This window comes from Colletotrichum paranaense (genome assembly GCF_030867605.1).
Source record: "Colletotrichum paranaense strain IMI 384185 chromosome Unknown Scaffold_6.1, whole genome shotgun sequence".
NCBI classification, from domain to species: domain Eukaryota; kingdom Fungi; phylum Ascomycota; class Sordariomycetes; order Glomerellales; family Glomerellaceae; genus Colletotrichum; species Colletotrichum paranaense.
Window position 1 is genome coordinate 1,729,081 of NW_026848964.1, and position 20,264 is coordinate 1,749,344.

The 20,264-nt window shown below is 57.6% G+C and overlaps 10 protein-coding genes across 10 annotated transcripts; 5 read left to right on the plus strand and 5 right to left on the minus strand.

Moving 5' to 3' along the window:
• Positions 1 to 43: 43 nt before the first annotated feature.
• Positions 44 to 1,459, plus strand: CPAR01_08228 (thiol-specific monooxygenase; the record flags this gene model as incomplete). The annotated part of the gene is made up of 1 exon (XM_060492496.1): positions 44 to 1,459. The coding sequence occupies one exon, from the start codon at positions 44 to 46 to the stop codon at positions 1,457 to 1,459; it is 1,416 nt and encodes a 471-aa protein (XP_060348866.1).
• A 955-nt stretch (positions 1,460 to 2,414) lies between these two features.
• Positions 2,415 to 2,633, minus strand: CPAR01_08229 (uncharacterized protein; the record flags this gene model as incomplete). The annotated part of the gene is made up of 1 exon (XM_060492497.1): positions 2,415 to 2,633. One exon carries the CDS (start codon positions 2,631 to 2,633, stop codon positions 2,415 to 2,417), a length of 219 nt encoding a protein of 72 aa, XP_060348867.1.
• Positions 2,634 to 2,874: 241 nt separating this feature from the next.
• On the plus strand, positions 2,875 to 3,009 carry CPAR01_08230 (uncharacterized protein; the record flags this gene model as incomplete). The annotated part of the gene is made up of 1 exon (XM_060492498.1): positions 2,875 to 3,009. One exon carries the CDS (start codon positions 2,875 to 2,877, stop codon positions 3,007 to 3,009), a length of 135 nt encoding a protein of 44 aa, XP_060348868.1.
• An 855-nt stretch (positions 3,010 to 3,864) lies between these two features.
• Positions 3,865 to 6,639, plus strand: CPAR01_08231 (GAS2 domain-containing protein; the record flags this gene model as incomplete). The annotated part of the gene is made up of 1 exon (XM_060492499.1): positions 3,865 to 6,639. One exon carries the CDS (start codon positions 3,865 to 3,867, stop codon positions 6,637 to 6,639), a length of 2,775 nt encoding a protein of 924 aa, XP_060348869.1.
• A 2,522-nt stretch (positions 6,640 to 9,161) lies between these two features.
• CPAR01_08232 (malic enzyme) lies at positions 9,162 to 11,366 on the minus strand (the record flags this gene model as incomplete). Its single annotated transcript, XM_060492500.1, has 3 exons — positions 9,162 to 10,388; positions 10,434 to 11,039; positions 11,133 to 11,366. The coding sequence occupies 3 exons, from the start codon at positions 11,364 to 11,366 to the stop codon at positions 9,162 to 9,164; spliced, it is 2,067 nt and encodes a 688-aa protein (XP_060348870.1).
• A 3,020-nt stretch (positions 11,367 to 14,386) lies between these two features.
• CPAR01_08233 (uncharacterized protein) lies at positions 14,387 to 14,950 on the plus strand (the record flags this gene model as incomplete). The annotated part of the gene is made up of 1 exon (XM_060492501.1): positions 14,387 to 14,950. A coding segment is annotated over one exon (564 nt), but the record flags the coding sequence as incomplete, so codon positions are not given.
• An 869-nt stretch (positions 14,951 to 15,819) lies between these two features.
• On the minus strand, positions 15,820 to 16,056 carry CPAR01_08234 (uncharacterized protein; the record flags this gene model as incomplete). Its single annotated transcript, XM_060492502.1, has 1 exon — positions 15,820 to 16,056. The coding sequence occupies one exon, from the start codon at positions 16,054 to 16,056 to the stop codon at positions 15,820 to 15,822; it is 237 nt and encodes a 78-aa protein (XP_060348872.1).
• Positions 16,057 to 16,610: 554 nt separating this feature from the next.
• Positions 16,611 to 17,072, plus strand: CPAR01_08235 (uncharacterized protein; the record flags this gene model as incomplete). Its single annotated transcript, XM_060492503.1, has 1 exon — positions 16,611 to 17,072. One exon carries the CDS (start codon positions 16,611 to 16,613, stop codon positions 17,070 to 17,072), a length of 462 nt encoding a protein of 153 aa, XP_060348873.1.
• A 522-nt stretch (positions 17,073 to 17,594) lies between these two features.
• On the minus strand, positions 17,595 to 17,990 carry CPAR01_08236 (uncharacterized protein; the record flags this gene model as incomplete). Its single annotated transcript, XM_060492504.1, has 1 exon — positions 17,595 to 17,990. One exon carries the CDS (start codon positions 17,988 to 17,990, stop codon positions 17,595 to 17,597), a length of 396 nt encoding a protein of 131 aa, XP_060348874.1.
• Positions 17,991 to 19,803: 1,813 nt separating this feature from the next.
• On the minus strand, positions 19,804 to 19,992 carry CPAR01_08237 (uncharacterized protein; the record flags this gene model as incomplete). The annotated part of the gene is made up of 1 exon (XM_060492505.1): positions 19,804 to 19,992. One exon carries the CDS (start codon positions 19,990 to 19,992, stop codon positions 19,804 to 19,806), a length of 189 nt encoding a protein of 62 aa, XP_060348875.1.
• Between the last annotated feature and the right edge of the window lie 272 nt (positions 19,993 to 20,264).

Below are 20,264 nucleotides of genomic sequence, written 5' to 3' on the forward strand. Positions count from 1 at the left end.
CTTCCGTTGCATAGCACCTAAGGTCATCCATGTCTCACAGACCATGGCAATCCCATTCACCGTCAAGAAGATCGCCATCATCGGCGCGGGGCCGACGGGTCTCGCAGCCGCTCGGTACCTCACGGCGCAGGGGGTCTTTGACTCCGTGGTCGTGTTTGAGCAGCAAGCCGAGGTGGGCGGTGTCTGGAACTACAGCCCGCACCCGACCACGTCTCGTCATGTGCCGCAGACGGACCCCTTTTGCCCGCAGGACCCTCCGCTCCGGCCGCGCAAGCCCGATGCGCCGCCCGTGTTCCCCACACCAATGTACGGCACGCTGCACGCCAACACGGTCAAGACGACAATGAACTACAAGGACACGCCGTTCCCAGACGACGCCTGGGTCTTCCCCTCGCGGCAGTCCATTTACAACTACCTGGTCGAGTACGCCAAGGACGTCCGCCACCTCATCAAGTTCACGCACCAGGTCACGGCGCTTGAGCTCCGCCAAGAGGACGGCCGAGACAGGTGGGACCTCGGGGCCGCGTGCACCATCACCGGCCGCAAGTTCAGCGACACGTACGACGCCGTAGTCATTGCCAACGGACACTACGACATCCCCTTTATCCCGGACGTCAAGGGCATTCAGGCCTTTCACGAGGCGCATCCGTCAGCAATCCTACACTCCAAGAACTACCGCGTGCCGGAGCCCTTTTCAGGCAAAAAGGTGATTGTCATCGGCAACGGGCCCTCGGGCTTGGATATAGCCCGCCAGCTCAGCCCGGTCTCGGACAGGGTGTATTTATCTGTACGACATGCGACTCCGCCGGACAAGGTCGAGCACATTGGGGTGACGGAGGTTCCAGAGATTGTGGAGTATTTACCAGAGAAGAGGGCCGTCGTCTACAAGGACGGGACAGTGGCGGAAGATGTCGACGCCGTCATCTACTGCACCGGCTTCTTCTTCAGCTTCCCATTCTTGCCCGAGTTCCTCAAGCCAAATCTGTTGACGACCGGCAAAGGCGTCAGGGGCCTGTACCAGCACCTGTTCCTCATCAAGCACCCCACTTTAGCCTTTGCCGGGCTGCTGGTCAAGACGGTGCCCTGGCCCGTGGCGGAGAACCAGGCGGCGGCTCTGGGTGCGGTCTGGTCCAACGGGTTGAAGCTGCCGCCTGTGGAGGAGCAGGAGAAATGGGAGTTGGACTTGTTCAAGAGGCGCGGCGACAAGAACATTCACGTGCTGCTCGACGACGGAGACGACGGCCGCCACCTCAACATGTTGCACGATTGGGTGGCGGAGTCGACGCAGAGAGGCAAAGAACCGCCATACTGGCACGACGAGCAGTTCTGGGAGCGCGGTATCTACTGGCCAAGCAAGCAGGAGTTTGAGAAGCGAGGAGGGAGCGCGACGAGTCTTCGGGAGCTTGGCTTCGTGTACCCCGGCATAGGGAAATGGAGGCACGTTGCGCCGAAGCTTTGATGGGCCACAAGCATAGAATCTAGATTTAGCGAATGCAAGACTTCACGATTCCCAGGATGAGCAGGATGATGACTGGCTGCGATCGCGAGACAATGGCGCAACGTCCAAACGCTGTCACTCCAGTGACATGGGAGGTCCAGAGCTCCCTTGACAGTATCCGCCCTCTGGAGCTCCTTTGAGAGTCAAGCTCAAACAACCCCTCGTGTTCAATCTGAGAGCTCCAGGATGAGGTAACCGAATGCAGGGTAGCGGGACAGGGGGAGCTGTCAGGCGAAATGGTACCGAGCGCGTTTCCGGGCCAGCGAGCGACTGTTTAATGACGACGGGTGGGACACTTTTTTTCGGTTGACAATCTGAGGAAATGAGCAGAACCGGACTCCGTAAGCTGGAGTCAGTCGCGTCTTGGCCAGCTCTCGTGCGATGGAATAATCCTTTGGTCATCGCGATCTGCTGGTGCGTCCGTATGAATCGAGGTCGAGGAGGCTCCTAGGCATGCAAGTATCCCACGGTTCGACGGCTGGCGATGCGTCTCTGTCCAATCATTCCGGGTCCCCCAGCTGGATGCGTGATAGCAGGGCAAATAAGGTGACCGCAGTGGGGGGATGATGATCGCCGGAAGCGATGGAAGCAGCCGATGGGCTGGCGCCACGCTCTGACTTTGTCCGCCTGGCGTGGCTGATGAAGCTGCAAAGTCTGCGCCTTGAGTTTGCCAGCTCGCCACTAGTGATAAAGCTTGCCGACAGCTTTCAGAGCTCTCTGGCAGTCTAGGTTGACATTCGCCGTCCGTGACCACGGCCGTGGGCCATGTTACCGTGCAAAACATGCACGTCTGGCAGGGAAACTCTCTGCATCCGAGCGTCGAGTGGCAGTGTCGTGCAGCCTGCCATCTCATGTCGTGGAGAGAACGTGCGAGGGTACAGAGTGGTGTCTGGAAGATGGCCAATGTGTGTTCACGTCAACCTAGCTGGGAACGCGAGAATATCGCGAATGCAGAATCAGAGCCCAAAGTTCTGTCAAGGACTCCCGGGCAGCATGCTGGCCCAGGCGGTGGCTGCATCAAGTCGAGACAGGGACACCCATCGAAAGCCCAGCATGACGGGCACGGAAAGACGTCAAGATGCGGCGGACGCATCACATAGTACCACTCTACGGCATGGATGTTCTCTGCAGCCATGCAGGAAGCGGATAGCACCAGGGTCTTCAGCGACGCGCAGTCCGGTTCCTTTCTAACGCGCCCCCAATGCAAACGGCGCAAAGGCCGTCTCGCGACACGTCAGGATGGGCGGTGCTAGAGGCGAGTTGCCGTGGCAGTTGAAGTTGCTGTGGGTGCTGTATCCGTACAGCTGTAGAGAAGCCAGAAAGGCACGGACGATGCAGACAACGACTACGCGGACGATGCGGATGGACGTGGAGAGATGTCAGTGGCCGAATCGATAGTTGTGATATTATTAGGAGCGTGTGTTGGATTGTCGAGACCAACTGGGCTGGACTGGCTGGCGAAAGCCGCGAAAGCGCGTTTGCATGACGGGGGTGCTCTGGAGGCCTATTAACCCAGAACAGCGGCCACTCCACCCCATCATCCACACACATCGCCGCATTGGTGGACCACCACGACGCCCAGGTTCTTTTCAGGTGGCAGGACAGGCAAGAGGTACCTCGCCCACTGTTGTCCCTGCCTTCGGGTACCTGACTTTGGTCCGCATTCCCACTGGGCGTGGTGGATGGCCCAGCACAAGGACTACAAGGTCCCTGGCCATCCCCGTATGCGGCAACCAATATCCATCAAATCTCATTAATAAATCTCCTCTTTCTTTCGACAACGCCAGACACCTAATCTCCTTTTGCCGACTGCTCCTTTGCCTTTGCGCCTTGCCCTTCCCTTCTTCCCCCAGTGTCATCTGTCGTCTCATCGCGCCAGCTTCAATTCTCTAACCTCGCGAAACATCCTCGTTCTTTCACCAACGACCTTCCTTTGATCCGCTTCTCTCTTTGAATCCTCACCAGCGACCTTGTCTACCTCACCTATCCGTTCTTTCTTATTCTTCAGCAACGCAGCTGCCTTCGAATCCCCGCTCCCTTGCATCCAGGAACCGCGCCGCGCCCACGACCACTGACGTCTGCCGTCTGGAACATCCTGCAACCACCCGAGCTACAACCCGAGCAATCGACGTCTTTCCAGCAACATTCAGAGACCAGAGCCAGGAACGCGAGACACCACCGAGACATCAGTCAGCCGGATAGGGACGTCCATGATTGTCAACAAACACCACCGATGATCCACGATATGGCCATGCGCATCCAAGACGTCTTTTTCCCAGGTTCATAGAAGCAAAGGTCATGCCTGCCTACTCGACAGATCAACCGCTCGTTCGACAACCGACAACAACTACTCAGCAATCAATATCATGACCGATCCTCCGCCACCCATCACCCCGGGGCCGGGCCACCAGCTGCGCCCGGCCAGGCGCCAGTACCGCCACTCCGACGAGCACTCGCCCACCCGTGCCCGAACCAACGACGACCTCTTGAGCCGCCTTACACCACTGACCGCCGTCGAGATGCTCCAAACACCAAACACTGAACTAAAACAATGCCTCGACAACTCTACCGTCAACGAACAGGAATTCGCCATGCGCGCCGCCGTGGCCAGCCGCAAGATTTACGAATGGCTGGAGGAGCTTTCCGACTGGCCCTGGCCTTCCGCCAGCGGCTCGGCCGGTTTTGAGGTGCCAGAGGCAAAGCGGACGAAACTCGACGAGGATGCCGACGAGTCGGTGTACCTCGGGAGCCTACCCGCCGAGAGCGTCGCCCAGTACGAGCAGCGCGTGGACGGCATCTCTCACGACATGGACGAGCTGCACATTGAAGAAATCAAGACCCACGTCATGCACACCCACATCATTCCGCTTTCGAGACCCGGAACGCCGTTGTCTCCGACGCGGCCCATTGGAGGCGGATCACTTACGTACAACCGAATGGACGACTTGACGGCTCTCCTCACGGCAATCATCGTCCAGGCACTGCCAAATCTGTCCAAGCTCTGCCGACTGCTGAAAGTCTGGCACATCCGCCTCTCTGTCCTCCGTCGCATACCCGATCTGCTGTCTGGCATTGCAGAGGCAGAGTATGCCCTCGAGTCGGCATGGAACGTGCTGTCATCTCCCGCGGGAACGCCATCCGCCGAAGAGGGAGCCCAAGACACCCACTCCCAACTCAAACACGCCGTCACTGTTGTCAAGTCAGTGTTGGAGACGCAAATCACAAAATCCGGACGCAGCCTCGATTTCATGCTCGACAGTCTCGAGGGGCTGCAGGATACACTGCCCGACGCCTGGCTTGACCGTATGGAAGCCGTCGAGCGCAACTACGCCGACTGGGTGACCTCAGGCGAGCAGAGGATTCGACAAGGGGACTGGGCTAGCGTGCGTCAACAGAAAGCGCTTCCACCGGTGATCAGAGAAGAGGCCGAGGCGGAGCCCACGAAATCCATTGGCCTGCCTGTTGTGGACGACGATGTCATCACTCTGCCAGTGCCCATCACCATTAACCCACCCGAAGAGGACAGCCAGCCTGCCTCTGATGATGAGGCCACTCCGGAGCAGTCTGACGGTTCCGAGGACGACACAATCGAGCTGTCTCCCTCGCAACTGCAAGCGCAGAAGAAGACGCAGCCAGTCGCCGGCCTTGACGGCTCCAGCGAGGCTACAAAACCCAAACGGACGCCACTGGGCGAAGTGCAAAACGAAGAAAACACCAAAAGAAAGGCGTCAGGCAAGGAATCCGTCGTGTCGAAGCTTAGAGCAGTCTTTGAAAGCAACGCCAGGTCCAGCTCTGACGACGCGGACGAGATTTTGCCCGATGATGAAGAGATGCAGCTGCCACCGCTGATCCGACCCGACCGACGCGGAAGTGACGCTTCGGACTCGTCTACAATCATCCATGGCCACACGAGCCTGCTCGCAGATGCCTCGAGCGACATGCCCGAAGTGTCAGCATCGCCTCCTCTGCCACGCCAGAAGCGTGCCGAGACCCTGGGCCGCAAGTCGGCTGCTGACCGCTTCATGAGCATGAGCCCTCCCAGCTCTCCCCCGTTCCGGCCGAGTTACAGAGAAGACAGCGTGAGTCCTATGGTAAGGCCCCAAGACGAGGGTCTTCTGCCGGCCCTCCCTCTGGAGTCGTCATTCAACGAAGACGACTTTGATCACTCCTTTATCAGCATGGAAACGCCACGAGAGACTGGCAACAAGGAAGATGACCACCTCCGAAAGCAAATCAGCGACATTCTAGAGTCTATCCCCGCCAACATCAAGCTGGCCAGAGCTACACCCAAGGTGGACTTGAACCCGCCGCCGCCCGATCTGCCCACCCTGCCGGCCAAGAGGCTCAAGAAGCCATCCCGGGAGACCATGCGGAGGAGCGTCTCTGCCATGTCGACGACATCGCGGACATCTTCGCGGGCGACGACGCCGTGGCTGACGCTTGCTCCCGCATACGCCAAGAACCCCAGGCCCAGACGCCCTGGGAGCGGACAAGACGTCAGGGTCTACCACCTCTCGCGGTCCACCGGCGAAGCACCCATCAAGCTCCTCATCCGCTGCGTCGGCGAGCACGGCGAGCGTGTCATGGTGCGTGTCGGGGGTGGATGGGCCGACCTCGGCGAGTACCTCAAGGAGTACGCCTCGCATCACGGCCGGCGCTCTGCCGGACCGGTAGAGAAGGCCGAGATCAAGGTCCAGGACTTGCCGCGTGCGAGCAGCCGTGCCGCGAACTCGAGCCCGCCGAGTCGGCCAGCCTCCGCGCTGGAAATGTCACCCATGACGCCGCTCAACGTCAGAAAGTCTAGAAAGTCTTTTGGCGCCGGTGACTCATCGGTGCCCCGGCTCCTCCCCAACACGCCTGCCGTCCCGCCGATCCCGGACAAGTTCACGCCCACGCCGTCGTCGGAGGACTCCAACCGGTCCCGGTCGAGCTCTCACATCAGCTGGGAAGAGGACGAGAGCTCGTTCCTTGGCCTGGCAGGACCCACTGGCCGCAAGGTCGAGATGAGCGAGGAGAATCGGGCGTGGGTGGAGAGCGTCAAGGAAAAGGTGCGTGCCGCTAGCGGCGAGACGCGCAAGATTTCAGAGTTTGGCGATATGGGCAAGGTCGGCGGCACGAAGCGTGTGTTTCGGAAGGGCTAGGCTGGGGGTTTGAATTGGCGTTTACAGCGACTTGGGGTGCTAAGAGATATCAACACGGTGGGACGGAGTCAAGCGACTGGAGTCGAAAGCATACCATGACGGAAACATTTCATTACATCATATCGAGGCAGGGGGGAACGCTTCATCACAACGGCATAGCATGGCCTGGTTTTTTTCCACATTTTCTTCCGGTTGTCTTCATCATCCCCTCGAGCGCAGGATTTCCTTTCGCGGTCACCGTCATTCTTCGTACGAATACCCCCTTTTTTTGCTTTGCCTTGAGGCATGTGCCCGAGCATGTGCTAGGCATAGAGAGTCAGATAGTTGAAATACCAGAAAACCATTTCTCATTACCGAGGTGTTGCGTGAAGGTGAAGATGGCAGTGATGGAGGCTTGAGGTGGATTGGATCCGAAGTTCCGTCGGTAGTCGGAGGAGGTCGGAAGAAAGGGGTGCAGCTCCGGTTATGGTCCCGCGTGGGGGCCGGGGCCTGACATGAGGTAGTACCACGCACATGGGAGGAGGAACGTCGTTGCAACCCCGGACTAACGCAAGTGCGGAGGATCACGGGCATGACGGCAGATCCTCCATCCACCTCACCACCACCACCATCACCACCCCTGTCCGCCGTACCATCCACCCGTCCACGCTATCCACAACTTTACCTTGCATGCACCATACTCCGCGCCCGCCCGCTCCATCCCCCAGATAGAAATGTACGGTGCACAAGACCGGGGCCGGGCGGCGTAATCAAGCTTCGCCGATGGAGTGGTGTGGGGAGAAAGCGACTGCAAAACGATTGGGGTTCTCGGTTTTCTCACCACAGTACAGAACAGGTAGTTACGTAGTGTACTTTCCCAACCCCTACAGGGATGATGGCACAGCTCTCAACATCTAAACCGAGGCTTCGGCGCGATGGGGTTGGAACCGGCCGAGGGACCTGATCTGAGGTGAGAAAACGGTGCCGCGGGCTGGGGAGATGTGGGAGAGGGGGGAAGCTAGGGGGGGTGTCCGTGGAGTAAATCCCGAGGCGGGACCGAATGGAGCTCTGCGTATGTGTGGTGTAGAGCTTCGATGCTTTTTGACCATCCGATGTTTTTCTCTTCGACAGCGGAAAGTTGGTTGTCGTCGTTGTGGGTGATTCTGCTGGATGTATTGTCTACCTCCTTCGCCCGAACACCTTTGACAATCTAAAGCTTGCAGCCGCGGGGACGGGGACGGGGAAAACGAAAGAGGATGGATGGACGACGCCGCTGAACCTCCGTTCCTTCGCCGAGGCATAACCTTATCCAGCGGGCTCCTCACCATCCTGTCCAGCTCCGGGGGTTTGAAGGGGGAGGATGGGTTCTGGGATGAGGAGGGGCGTCGGAATGTGACATGTCGACGCGAAACCGACGATAGGTAGCCGTCTCTCTCCATCTGACTTCCATCGACCGGGTCCCGCGTATGACATTGATTGGATTTCCAACCCAGCAGGCCAGCACGACACAACGACGGAGAACCAAAAAGCCAACGCAACAACCCCCCTTAACCCACGCACGCGTTGTCTCCATTGCCCAAAAAATCCCTAGCGTCATCCTCTAGAACCCGGCTTTACTTCGTCGATTGTCTCGTTCATGAGACTCTAGAATCGTAGGTGCAGACGTAGGTTCAGATTGTCCATCATGCGCGCGAATCGTATCTACTCTCCATCAGCAGCCGTGTAGTAAAAAAAAGCACCCGAGCAAGAAAAACACCCGAACAAACAGAACACAAACAATGCATGCGCTATCCTACCCAGTCCGGTCTACTTCGGACTTGTGAACCCCCTTCCCCCCTCCCAACACCTTCCGAGCTATCTCCCCCCAACACACTTCAGACGGAGTTCACCAGTTGGAGAACGTGCTCTTTTTTTGGGGGGGGCAGAGCTCGGGTGGGGTTCGTCCCTATGCGGAGAGAGAAAATTTGGGGGGATCTACGCTACCCCCCTAGCAAAAGTTGGGGACGGTTGGTTCAACGTCGTCCAGATTTTTGGGTTCAAGCTCAAGCTTTCAAGCCGAGGCACCTCCCCACGAAGCTCGGCAAGCTCTCCCAAGTCCAAGGGCCGTTTGTCCACTCCAGGGTCACAGGATTACAGTCACGTACACACAGTAGCACAGTCGTACAGGCATCCAAGTCTATTTCTAAATCGCGTTCCATGTAGCATGGCTCCATCAGGAAGTATTACCGCGAAACCTGACTCCCCCACAACATCCTCTACTCTAAATTCAAAACTCCGACGCGAACAGGCGTCACGGAGACGATAGCCGCATAGGGCGTACTCGTAGTAAAAAAGCGTCGTCGTCCTTTTAGTGACGATGAAAATGTGTCTGTGTTTCCCTTCGCTCAAATCTCGGCAAGATTGGAAAGCCAAGGCCCTTGATGTCTACCCCAACGCCGAAAAAAAAACCAATTTCGCTCTCTGAGAACGTCTCAGGTATTCCCTGTCCAAGCCCTTTTGATCCGTAAATGCAAGTCATCCATCGCACAATCTTTTAGGGGGGTTTAGATTCGGCTCTTCTCGGAGAAGCTGACGGGGTCGTAGACGCGCTCCTTGATCCAGGCGTCCAGGGCAACATCACCCCACTCCTCCCACTCGACCCACTGGGACTCGGGAAGCTTGGAGACACCGGCTCTGCGGGCAGACTTCATGACCTCGCGGGCCACAATGACGCTGGCGTCACGCACACGCTCAATGCGGGGGTAGATGAGACCCTTGTGGATCTCGTCAACGTTGAGGGACGCGGCGAGAGCGGCAGCCGAGGTATAGACCATGTCGTCGGTGACCTTGGAGGCCTTGGCGAGGATGGCACCGAGACCGAGACCGGGGAAGACGTAGACGTTGTTGCCCTGGTTGGGGTGGTAGGTAATGGCCTGGCCGTCGGGGCTCTTCATGGTAAAGGGGGAGAAGGGGGAGCCGGAGGCGAAGATGACGGTGCCGTCGGTCCACTGGACGGCCTGCTCGAAAGTGCACTCGGCCTTGGTGAGGGGGTTGCTGAGGGGGAAGAGGACGGGGCGGCGGCCAAGACCGCCAGAGTCGACAGAGGCCTTGAGGGCGCGAACGACGGACTCGGTGAAGACACCAAAGGTGGCGGTGAGACCGACGAGAGCGGTGGGCTTGACGTACTCAATCACCTCCTCGAGGGTGCGGAACTGGTGGCCGTTGTTGTCGGTGCGGGCAAAGTACTTCTTGTGCTCGGCGAGCTTGTCACCGCGGTCCTTGGTGACGAGACCCTTGGTGTCGACCAGCCAGAACTTGTCCCTGGCGACCTGCTCGCTGAGGCCACGCTTGGTGTAGTACTCGACGAGCTGCTTGGCGACACCGACACCGGCGGAACCGGCGCCCATGAAAACCAGGCGCTGCTCCTCGAGGGGAACGCCAGAGAGCTCGACGGCGTTGATGTAACCAGCGAGGACGACGGCACCAGTTCCCTGGATATCGTCGTTGAAACAGCGGTACTTATCGCGGTAGCGGTCGAGGTAGTTGAAGGCCTTTTCGGACTCAAAGTCTTCGAACTGGACAGTCATCTCGGGGTAAACCTCGGTGACGGCCTCCATGAACTCGTCCATGAATGCCTGCTGCTCGGCGACGGACACGCGCTTAGAGCGGATGCCCAGGTAGAAGGGGTCCTTGAGGTTGGTCTCGTTGTTGGTGCCGGTGTCGAGGACAATAGGCAGGGTGTTTTCGGGGTGGATACCGGCGGCACCAGTGTACAGAGCGAGCTTGCCAATCTGGGGTTGTTAGTGTTGTCAGGTATGGAGGGACGGCAGACCTACAGAGATACCGACACCGTTGACACCGAGGTCACCAAGACCCAGAATGCGGGAACCGTCGGTGACGACGCAGATCTGGGGGTTGGGGTAGGGCCAGTTGCGGAGCATGGTGCGGATGGACTTTCGCTGCTTGATCGAAATGTACAGAGCCTCCGGGCGGGTGTAGAGGGTAGAGTATTGCAGGCAGACATCGCCAATGGTGGGGGTGTAGACCAAGGGCATGAGCTCGCGGACGTTGTCAATGAGCAGGCGGTAGAAGAGGTCAAAGTTTTGGGCCTTGAGCGAGGACAGGTAGAGGTACTTGTCGACGTCGGTCTGGCGGGTGTTGATCATCTTCATGGCCCGCTGGCATTGCGTCTGGAGGCTCTCCATGGTGTGAGGGATAAGGCCGGTGAGGTTTCTGGTGACGCGCTCTTCGGGCGTGAAGGAGAGACCTGATTCGACCATGGCGGTTAGTTTGGAGGAGGAGTGGATGGGAGCACGAGGCAGAGGATTGAGCGGGCGAGGAAGTAGTGAGGGAAGACGACGGGCGCGCCCAGTGAGTGAAGAAGCCATGGGAGGGGATGGAGCGAGGAATTGGGGATGTTGTGGGAGGAAAAAAGAGGGAGGCTATATAGAAGGGTGCAAACTGAAGGGATACGCCATGTTGGGGGAAGCCGGTGCGTGCAGGTGCAGTAAGGTTCAGTGCGGACGCGGACAGACGGTGTAAGTGGGGGAAGCGGCAGCTGCCATCAACTCACCTTTGTTCCAGAGGGGCTCGCGCAGGATCTGGAAAGCGGTTGCCTGGGTCTTGGGCACGTATTCCGTGTTGCGGTATTGCTGAACCTCGCCAAAGGTGTTCTGGGAGTAGCCACGGTGCTGGTCAAGGGAGGCCATTCTCATCTTGTCTTCAATGACGGAGATGTCGACGGAAGACATGGGGTTGAAGTCTGTCATTCTGCGACTGGACATGGACATGCGCTTGTTAGATATAGAGGAGCGAGAGGAGCGGGCAGAGGCGACGGACGATGGCGAAGGCGAGGAGGACCGGGGCGTAGAGATGTCTGAGGAGCTGGCTGAACTGAAGGGATACGACGCCATTGACATTACCGGCGCATGTGTCGGTGGGAGAGATGCGGAGAAGAAAGAGGAGGCGGGAGTGGGCGACGGAACGAGGCAATTAGTAGTTGTTGGAGCTCCGAGGCGAAGCAGACGAGCGTGATGGGTAATGGTGCGTGTGGTGCGTGTGGTGTAATGGGACCGGCCGGAACGTGATATTAGTCGTTGATGAGGAGGACGCAGCAAGAGACCAGCTTTCGGAGAAGGCGCAGGAAGGCAATTTAGAGTATGGTGAGAGCGTGGAGTCGCAAGAGTTGCATTGGATGGACCAACAGAGGGGAAGGGCGTTGTGTTCCCTGCAACTGGATCGCGGACGAGGAAAAGTCGGTTTAAAACCTTGTGAACTGGTCCGGTCCTCGATGGAGGTTTGCCCGGCCAGGTACAGCGACTTAGACCCATGGCCACGGAGGATCTGAGAATGATAGGGAGAAGGGGGTTTCAAGGCAGTTTCACAAAGGAGGGATGGCAGCAAGGCCAGGCGCCGGCAGAGGTGTCGAGGTACCGGGTACTTGCCTGGACGACGGACGAGCGAAGCCTGGAGACGGGGGACGGGAGACGGGCGGACGAGGAACGAGAATTGGGAAAGCGATGGAGGGATGGGACGGCGCAGAAGATGGGATGGCGGGACAAGGGAGTGCTCTGTGACTGTGCGTTGTGGCGTGCGGACTACGTAGCAGGTCGAGCGTGCGCTGGAGCTCCAAGCTTTGATTCGAATCCAACTGTATGATGTGCTTCCAAGGTTTCCGCCCAGGCGTATCCGTACACAGACGACAGAGTAGGGAGACTGGCACCCGAATCGGGGTCGATTGTGCAGAGGGTTCGCTGCAGGTCGTGGCAGGGTGTGCGGCGTGGAGCCGGGAGACCAGGGTGGTTGAATAACGGGGGCGACGAGGGTCCGTCGACGACCGGGGTGGTTAAGGGTTGAGACGGGGGTGTTGGTGTGGAGGGTGGGAGAAGACGGAAGCCAGACCCGATCCTAGGAATTGGCAATTTCTTTTTTTTTTTTTTTTTCCTTTCTTGTTGATGGTCGTTTTTTTCCGAATTCGTGCCCAATTCTGGCTGAATTCGCAGAGTTGGAGAAGGCCGATGAAAATTTTCAAGTTGGGGTAACTGGGTACCTCGTCAGGTTCTCCGTACGGAGTACACAGGAAGCTCTAGGCGACACAAGGACGGGGCGTGTACGAGGGCCGAGAGGGGCGTCGGTGAGGCGACGGGAGGCGGCAAGGTGAAGAGGTGGTGACGCCGGGACGGTGTATCCGGAGACGAAGTACGAGGTCCAAGACTCAGGAGGTGATTCTCACTTGTGCGTAGCAAACCGAAAATTAGCCTAGAGAACAACACAGTGGTGCTTGTGGACGGCCCGTTTCCGTCAGCTCACAATGGCGTAGATTGCGCAGAAGCTTGATGCTATCTTGGTCTTTGCATTTGGGTGCCGCGATGCCAGATGGAGCAGGCATGGAAGCTGACGAAGGACCGGGAAAGGGGCCTGCCTACCTGGGAAACGAGCTGCAGTGGAGATGGTCTGCTGTCCGTCACTCGAAGTAGTGCACACGGCGGATAAGGTGAGCTGACGGAATGCGGACGATTCAGCTTCGCTTCGCTTCGTCGACGTGGGAGGGTGTTCGTGGGCGTGAAAGTGAGCGTGGGAGGCGTGGGATGTCAGCCCAAGCAAGTTGCCAGCGGCGCAGCGGCAGTCTGTCCGGCGGCGAGTGGAGTCGGGCTATCCGTGTCGATGTGCGTGGAGTGGTGTTTCTTTCCGAGCGATGCAATTGATCCAGTTCGGTCTCGTCAAGATCACATTGGGTGATGTTTCCCCTGGATGGTCGTCGATGGACGAAGCTTCAGAAAGAAAGAAGCAAATGGAAGTCTACCTCAAAGTGAAGCAGGGCAAGTGCATGGCTTCCTACGTGCCCAGGTGCTCCTGCTATTTTATTTCTACACTTGATTCACGGAAGGCAGCTCCGACCACGGGATCGGTCCTGCCATGCTCATTGACGATGCAGAGTCATAGGACAACCACCCAGGCATCTTTGAAAATGGCGCGCTGAATCTCACCAAATCAAAGAATGGAACATGCGCAGAAAAACGACATTTCGCGGAGTCATCGTCGCTGCCAATCGGCCCTGCCCCCCCGACCATGATTGTTTACGGCTTTCTCGTGCTTGGGTCACTCCACATTTTTTTCTCTGTTTGGTTTACCACGATTTTGTATCTTATTTTTTTCGTCCCCTGACCTAGCGACCGTCGTCTCCCCTTGCGCCCTGGTCCCAATGCCCATCGACTCTTCCGCCCCAGTGAGACACGGCAACTCTCCAAAGTCGACACAGGATCCAAAGGCTCAGACGCCCGCAGAGACGTCCACGGCCTCTTGTGCAGACGTCTTACGTACAGTCATCATCCACGGCACCTAGACGCACCCAAGCTTCACCTAGCTGCGGCTAAGCTGTACTGCGGCCTGCCTGCTGTACCCCAAAGGACCTCTTTTTGTTGGGATGTCTGATCCCTCCCGCCTCTCCAGAATTCTCCAACCGGTGAGAAGAGAGAGGTGCGACGTCGGCACAAACACCAGAAATCCCCGACAAATACGGCACAATGTGTCAACCGTCGGCACTTTCAACCCCCCAAAAAGTCGTCAGCCATGCAGCCCAATGTACGTTGTCGTCGCACTCGAGCCCTCGACCCTGTCAAGCCTTGCTGCACTTGCACCTGCATCCCATTCCCGCCTGCGGCCTGCCCCCCTCACACCCAAAGACGTCGACCCTTGAGCCAACTCCACCGGAAGAACAGGAGAACATCCACTTGGGCTTCCCTCGCGAGGTGGAACCGTCCAAGTTGGAATCCATGGTCCATAGAACTTCCTCCTTCTCCATCACCGGCCGGACATCTCGCCGACGCTAGCTGTACCTAGCAAGCACCCATCCGGGCCTCCTCCAACCTACAATCTCGAATCCGCCCTCCGACGGTCCCCGGGACCGCTACGGCCTCTGTCCGTACGCAGTATTCGTACAGACTACGAACTGCTCTTTCTGTGCGCACGCGACACTCCAGCCTGGCCAATGCCTCGCACGTCGCATTCTCCATCCGTTTCGCTGACGTGCTCACAAGGAACGAACGAAGCTTTGCAAAAGGACGCCCCCATGCCCCCGACCCGTGGACGCCAACAGTGTCTTCGTTCCATCTTTCCATCTTGTCCGTCGCACTATTGCTTGGTGAAAAGCAAAAACCAGGGGCTCGGCCGGCCAACGCAATGTCCAAAGTCTAACAAATCAACAACTACTATTGAAACGAAGGAACCAAGAACGACGGGGGATATCTTCAATCGTCGGCCAATGACGGCCGTCACATTTGTTGGCCAGCCTCCTCTTCCGGCTAGTCTCTGTCACAGCGTCCCGAACCGTTGTCCTCCAGTCTGTGAGCATTGAGGGAGTGTGTTGCACTCTGGGCGAGCCTCCGGGCCTTCCAGGCTTCCACAAGCTCTACACTAGGCACTTGGCCGGGTCGGCCGTCGGAATCCAAACCCATGCAGTGTTTAATGCGACGCTGCCGTGCCTGCAGGTACTTTTCGCCCCTTGGCAAATTCCGGGTCCCCTTCTGGAATATGACTGAAGACCCAGACCTGAATAGACGACGCTCGCGAAATCTCCCAATGGATACGAAATGACGGAGGGCAGTCGGCGGGATATCGGGTTAAAGATTCATCAGGCGATATCCCGCCCTATCAAGTGCTGGAGCACGTCAGAATCAAGCCCCCCGCGGAACGTACTGCGATATCCCGCGGTCTGAACTCGTGTTCAACGCCCGATACGGCGCCGTTTGCTGCCCATCATCTTCCCACCATCCCGTGAGCGAGGTGGACCGCAGCCCCCAAATCTCCAACTAAGCAAGATAAGCAAAGCGAACAACACATTGACAACGACACCGTCGACTGCATACCGAGCATGACTCTCCCTGAGTCCCTACAAGCCTCAGACACGACGAGCTCCCGACTTTGCCCGATCCCTCCACAGGGGTTCCGCATAGCGGCAAGCCACAACAAGGCGAACCCACACCGCACGCTGACGGCAGACCCACCGGTACCGAATGCCAGGCCTGGCTCCAAAACTTTTCACCCCCTGGTCGTGGGCGTGGCTCCCTCCCGACTTCACAAGTTTCCCGCTCCTCGCTGAGACTCGACTGGATTCCCCCTCTCCTGGCCGTTCATCACACTCGATGAGGATCTTCTGCGGATTGAAACAAGGACTTCCACGCGTCCAGTCTAGTCTCTCCTCTCGACGCCCGTCCCCCACCCGTCTCAAACACGACTCTGCTTGCAAATCACAGTTTCGGCCGTTTTGAAGCACGCACAACAAGTCATGCCCGAGGGTTGCTGCCACCGTCCACTGAGCAAGACAGGGTCTGTTGTTAATGGTACTTGAGATCGAAACTTCAGACGAAACCACGTTAAATGGACGTCAGGTTGCAATGCCTGCCGCTGGTGGACCAAGTTCACGGTACTTGCGATTGCGCATGGCGTTCGTCTCGGCGCCATGTCAGCTTCGGTCTCTGCATGGCGAGCTAGGCGATGGCCGGGGCGTCCTGGGGTCCGTCCGGTGATGTCGTTGAGGTTGGTGATTTCAAGGTTTGAAGTCGGGACTTTTTCGTCCTCCACGCACTTTGACTTTGGCGACTTGGTGAACTCTAGACAACACCGAATTTGGACCGCCGTTCATCGTCAACAGCAGCATCGCTCAATCCCCGAGACACCGTAGCAGTGTACGGAGTTGCAACAGCTTATCTTGATTCCCCAGACTTCCCACACGTGCTGAGACAACCTTCTTCACCCGCGATCCTGCTCTCGCCTTGGCAACCTTGGCGTCTGGACAAACGCCGCCAAGCTTCTTGTCAACAACGATCAGACGCGTCAACCTTAACCCAACACTTTGGCTCTGGCTCACCGCTTGGACCATGGCCGTTCACCGGGCACCTTACCAGGCACCTGACGTCGTCTGCAATATATCTTACCTAACATTACCTAATAGCAATCTTGCTCTGCATATCTGACCGTCACGGTTGAACCGTCAACACGCTGCTGACAAAATCGACATGTTTCACCCTCTCTTTCTCGATGGACGTCTTTCGTGGAGTTGGACTGGAGTCGATGCGGGTAAACGCCGGCCAGCCGCCAGCGGACGATTGCCGTCTTGCGCAAATGTCAGCCATCCCGCACCTCCAGAACCTGGCCCGGCGTCGCTAGCCCGCTCCACTGGCGGCTCTTTCGAGCTAGAGGCTAGAGCTCTCAAACCTCCCCGGCCCCGCATGGAGCTAAAGACGGGGGCGTCGCACCCCGCACGATGCAACTTTGGAGCTGTCACGCTTCCGACAAGCTCCGTTGGTCTCCGTATTTCGGAACCGGTTCCTCTGACGCGCCAACCATTTTTTTTTGTGCTGGATACTCGTCGACGGTCGACGTCTCTATGGGCATGGAGCCCATGGATGATGGATATGCTACCCCGGCCTCCATCTCTCGGGCACCAACGAGGTGCCGCCAGATGCAAGATCATCTAGAGATTGCCGCCCCTGATTGGGTCTTCCTCTGCAGCAAGCTCTCTCTGGGGAAAGGCTTTCGGACATTGCCCGAGTCCGCCATGGGATTGTCGTACTGACGCTTAGAGTTTTGTGCGTCCACAGCCTCGTCCAGATCCCCCACACCAACCCTCACCACGACAATCATGCCCCACGGCGGAGGAAATACTCGGAGGGCGCGTGTCGGGGTCTCCGACTCCTCCCGAGAGGCAGAAGCTAGTCCGTATAGCTTCCAGCACCCAAGGGACGCAAGGAGGAATTCATGCTTCGCGTCGTATATCGTGGCCTGTGAGGGCAGCAAAACCCACAAACCCGCAATTGGAAAATTCGTATCGGTCTACTCATAATGGTAGATGGCTTGAATCGACGATCGTGCAAGTTTTCCGGTGCAGGAGTCATGCCGGCGAAGCGACATCGGCCATGGAGCAGACCAATGGACTTACACAGTTCCTGCTTCACCCGGTTGGTTTCTATGCTCGCTTGATTTCTCCAATTCGAGGGCCGTCACATGGGTATGCGGGCGACAAGATGTCTCTGGGCGTTGGGGTATATGGTCCACGTTGCGAGGGATGTTGCTGGCCGCGTATCACTGTGAGCCGTGGGCAGCGTCAACCACATGCAAAATGCACCGCCATCGCTTCGGATGACATGTGGAAGCAATGGTGTTTTGTCAGGAACCTGCAATGCACCATCCCGTCCCGGACAGCTCTGTTCTGATAGACCAACGCCCTCGCGACGGCCATCCATACTGGTTCTTCGGAAAGTCGACATTGACTTGGTTGCGGTCGATGATTTGCATCTTCCAATGCTACCGCATGTCAACCTTTCGTTGAACCCGCGAAAGGCCCTCGCAGTCGACATCATGAAGATTGCGTCGGCTTGAGGCATGTGACTGTCCATTCCGAGGGCATCATCGATGTGCCGTTCCAAGCCTCGATGCCTCGGGGAGGTTCAATTGCCCGACGGGCACGCTGTGCTCCATGGCCATCAGCTGACGGAGACTTCCCTGACTGACGATCGCGAAGCCGAGGTAATGCCATCTTGTACGACGTCTTGTCTGTGTGCTACAGGATGCCAGGCTGAGATCCTGATCCCCGGGCCAAGACGATAGCACGCCGTCGAGCAGGGTGTCGTTGCATCCTCGCCGAAATCCGGGGATTATCGACCCTCAAACGGGAATAAGAGTCGGTGCCGGGAGACCTCCACTTATGTGGGCTCGCAGCCGCCGTTGGGCTTGGAGGTCCGGGGCCGCGTCCGGTCCGATGCCGAGTGCGGTGGCAGTGCCCTCGGTCCCGTGATGTCGCGTCTGAATCAGTATGAATGGCTCTATGGCTGATTCGATAGATTGTTGTGAACTGTGTGAGGTTTTCGGCGGCTTCTCGGGAATGGCCTGCTCAGCTGCTCGGTGAGGCCGCGAATCAGATGCCATCCAAGCCTTTCTGTCTTCGCATGGGCGAGCTGAAGGAGACAGGAGTCATCGGTACGGGCTTCTCCTCTGCTCACTCCGCACACGCGCAGCTTCCAGGTAAGTTGACAGAGGAGCCGTTCAAGCCCTCTTGGACGTGAACGTACGTGGGAGTCAACTTCGCCCAGAGGCGAGTAGTTGAAGAGGATTGTCGTCCGGTAAGATGATGACCGTGGCCCCGACCCTCTTGGAGTGTGCCCAGTGATTATACGGGCATCACCTCGTCTAGCCCCGGCAGCCGCGCTGACAGATCAGTTCACACGGCAGTGGACGACTTGTTCCAGGGACAGCTTGAAAAATCGTACTCTCCGAGTGCGCATTCCGGTGTGGCCGCTGGATTCGGTGTTTGGCTGCTTAGCAGAAACGCCAAAAGCCCTTTGGCTTTCCGCTGATGTTGATAGACCTCGCATTGCGTTGGAAGACTGCGCTCGAGAAGTTCGTGTCGAAAGAAGCTAGAAGCTGCCCTTCCCGTCCCCGTGATGATCTGTACCTCACCGTAGAAGCATCCATCGTTCGGCGACTTGGATCTGCTCTAGCGTGACTCTTCGTGTGCTGGCTCGTAAGTCTCGTTCATCGTTAGGAGAGGCCAAATCTCCGGGGTTCAATGGAGACATCATTCTTGTCCTTGTCCTCCACGGGTTGACGCCGTCGTTTTGGATTTCTCGACCTGCGAAGAGCCATGACCCTTTCTTCTCCCCGACGAGGTCGAAAGTCCAGCCGTGCTAGCTACCTCGACTCAGGGCTCTTGAACTCTGGAGATTCCAACAAACACCAGTCAACAAAACTGTTCCGTCATCTTTTCCAAAAGATTGGGGGGGGGGGGGTGGTTGAAGGGGCGAGGCCGGAGAGACTTACATACCTCACCTCGGAAAAGCAGCTTGCGGCGTAGGGTTCGTCTCCATCATCGTCGAACTCGAGGGACTGACGGAGCAGTCGTTCCACACAGCAGCTGACAGATTGGAAAGAGAGGACACTGGCACTGACTCTCTTTGAGCATCCACATTGTCTGCGGCAGAAAGAAGCAACCCATGGTTGGCAGTCCTACGACGCCAGTACACAAATCTGTAAATGATTAGGCACTCTGGCCGTCGTTATTCATGGATTAGAAGTCTACTCTAAGTCTGTTGATTCTTTTTTATGTACAATTGAATTTTGGCGTTCAACAACGCCTCTCTGTCCCGGCATCACCAGGGTGGCAAAGTGCTTCTCCCCAGGACTCACATTCACTTTCCGATAGGGGGGGAATGTTTAGGCGCAGGGGTCTAGGATCTCCCGGACGAACCATCTCCAGGGTTCCAGCTCCTGGTTTGTGCCTTTGGGCCCTCTTTGGATTTTGTGCATCATCTCGGTGGACCCTGGGTGTCCTTCCCGCGCTCCGTAGTGCGGCTGAGGATCGGGCGGTCCTTTCCGACATCCTCCAGGCTTCGTGAGCTTCATCCGAGGTCCAAATCCAGGATCTATGCTTTTCCGTTGGTGACGTTGCACATGGAGCTCTCTCTCGAGCTCGAGGACTTTCCGGCCGGATATAATGGCCAGGTGCAGATAAATAGCACCGGCAGATGTGTTTGGCGATCCGCCATAAGATAACTGCAAGGGTGAGGCAAAGGCAGGGCGGGCCTTTCGTTACTCGGGTATCATTGTGTTCATCCACGTCGACCGCTCCGCCTAGAGGCCCTCTCGGTGTTGATTCGGTTGAGTGGCTGCGGGCA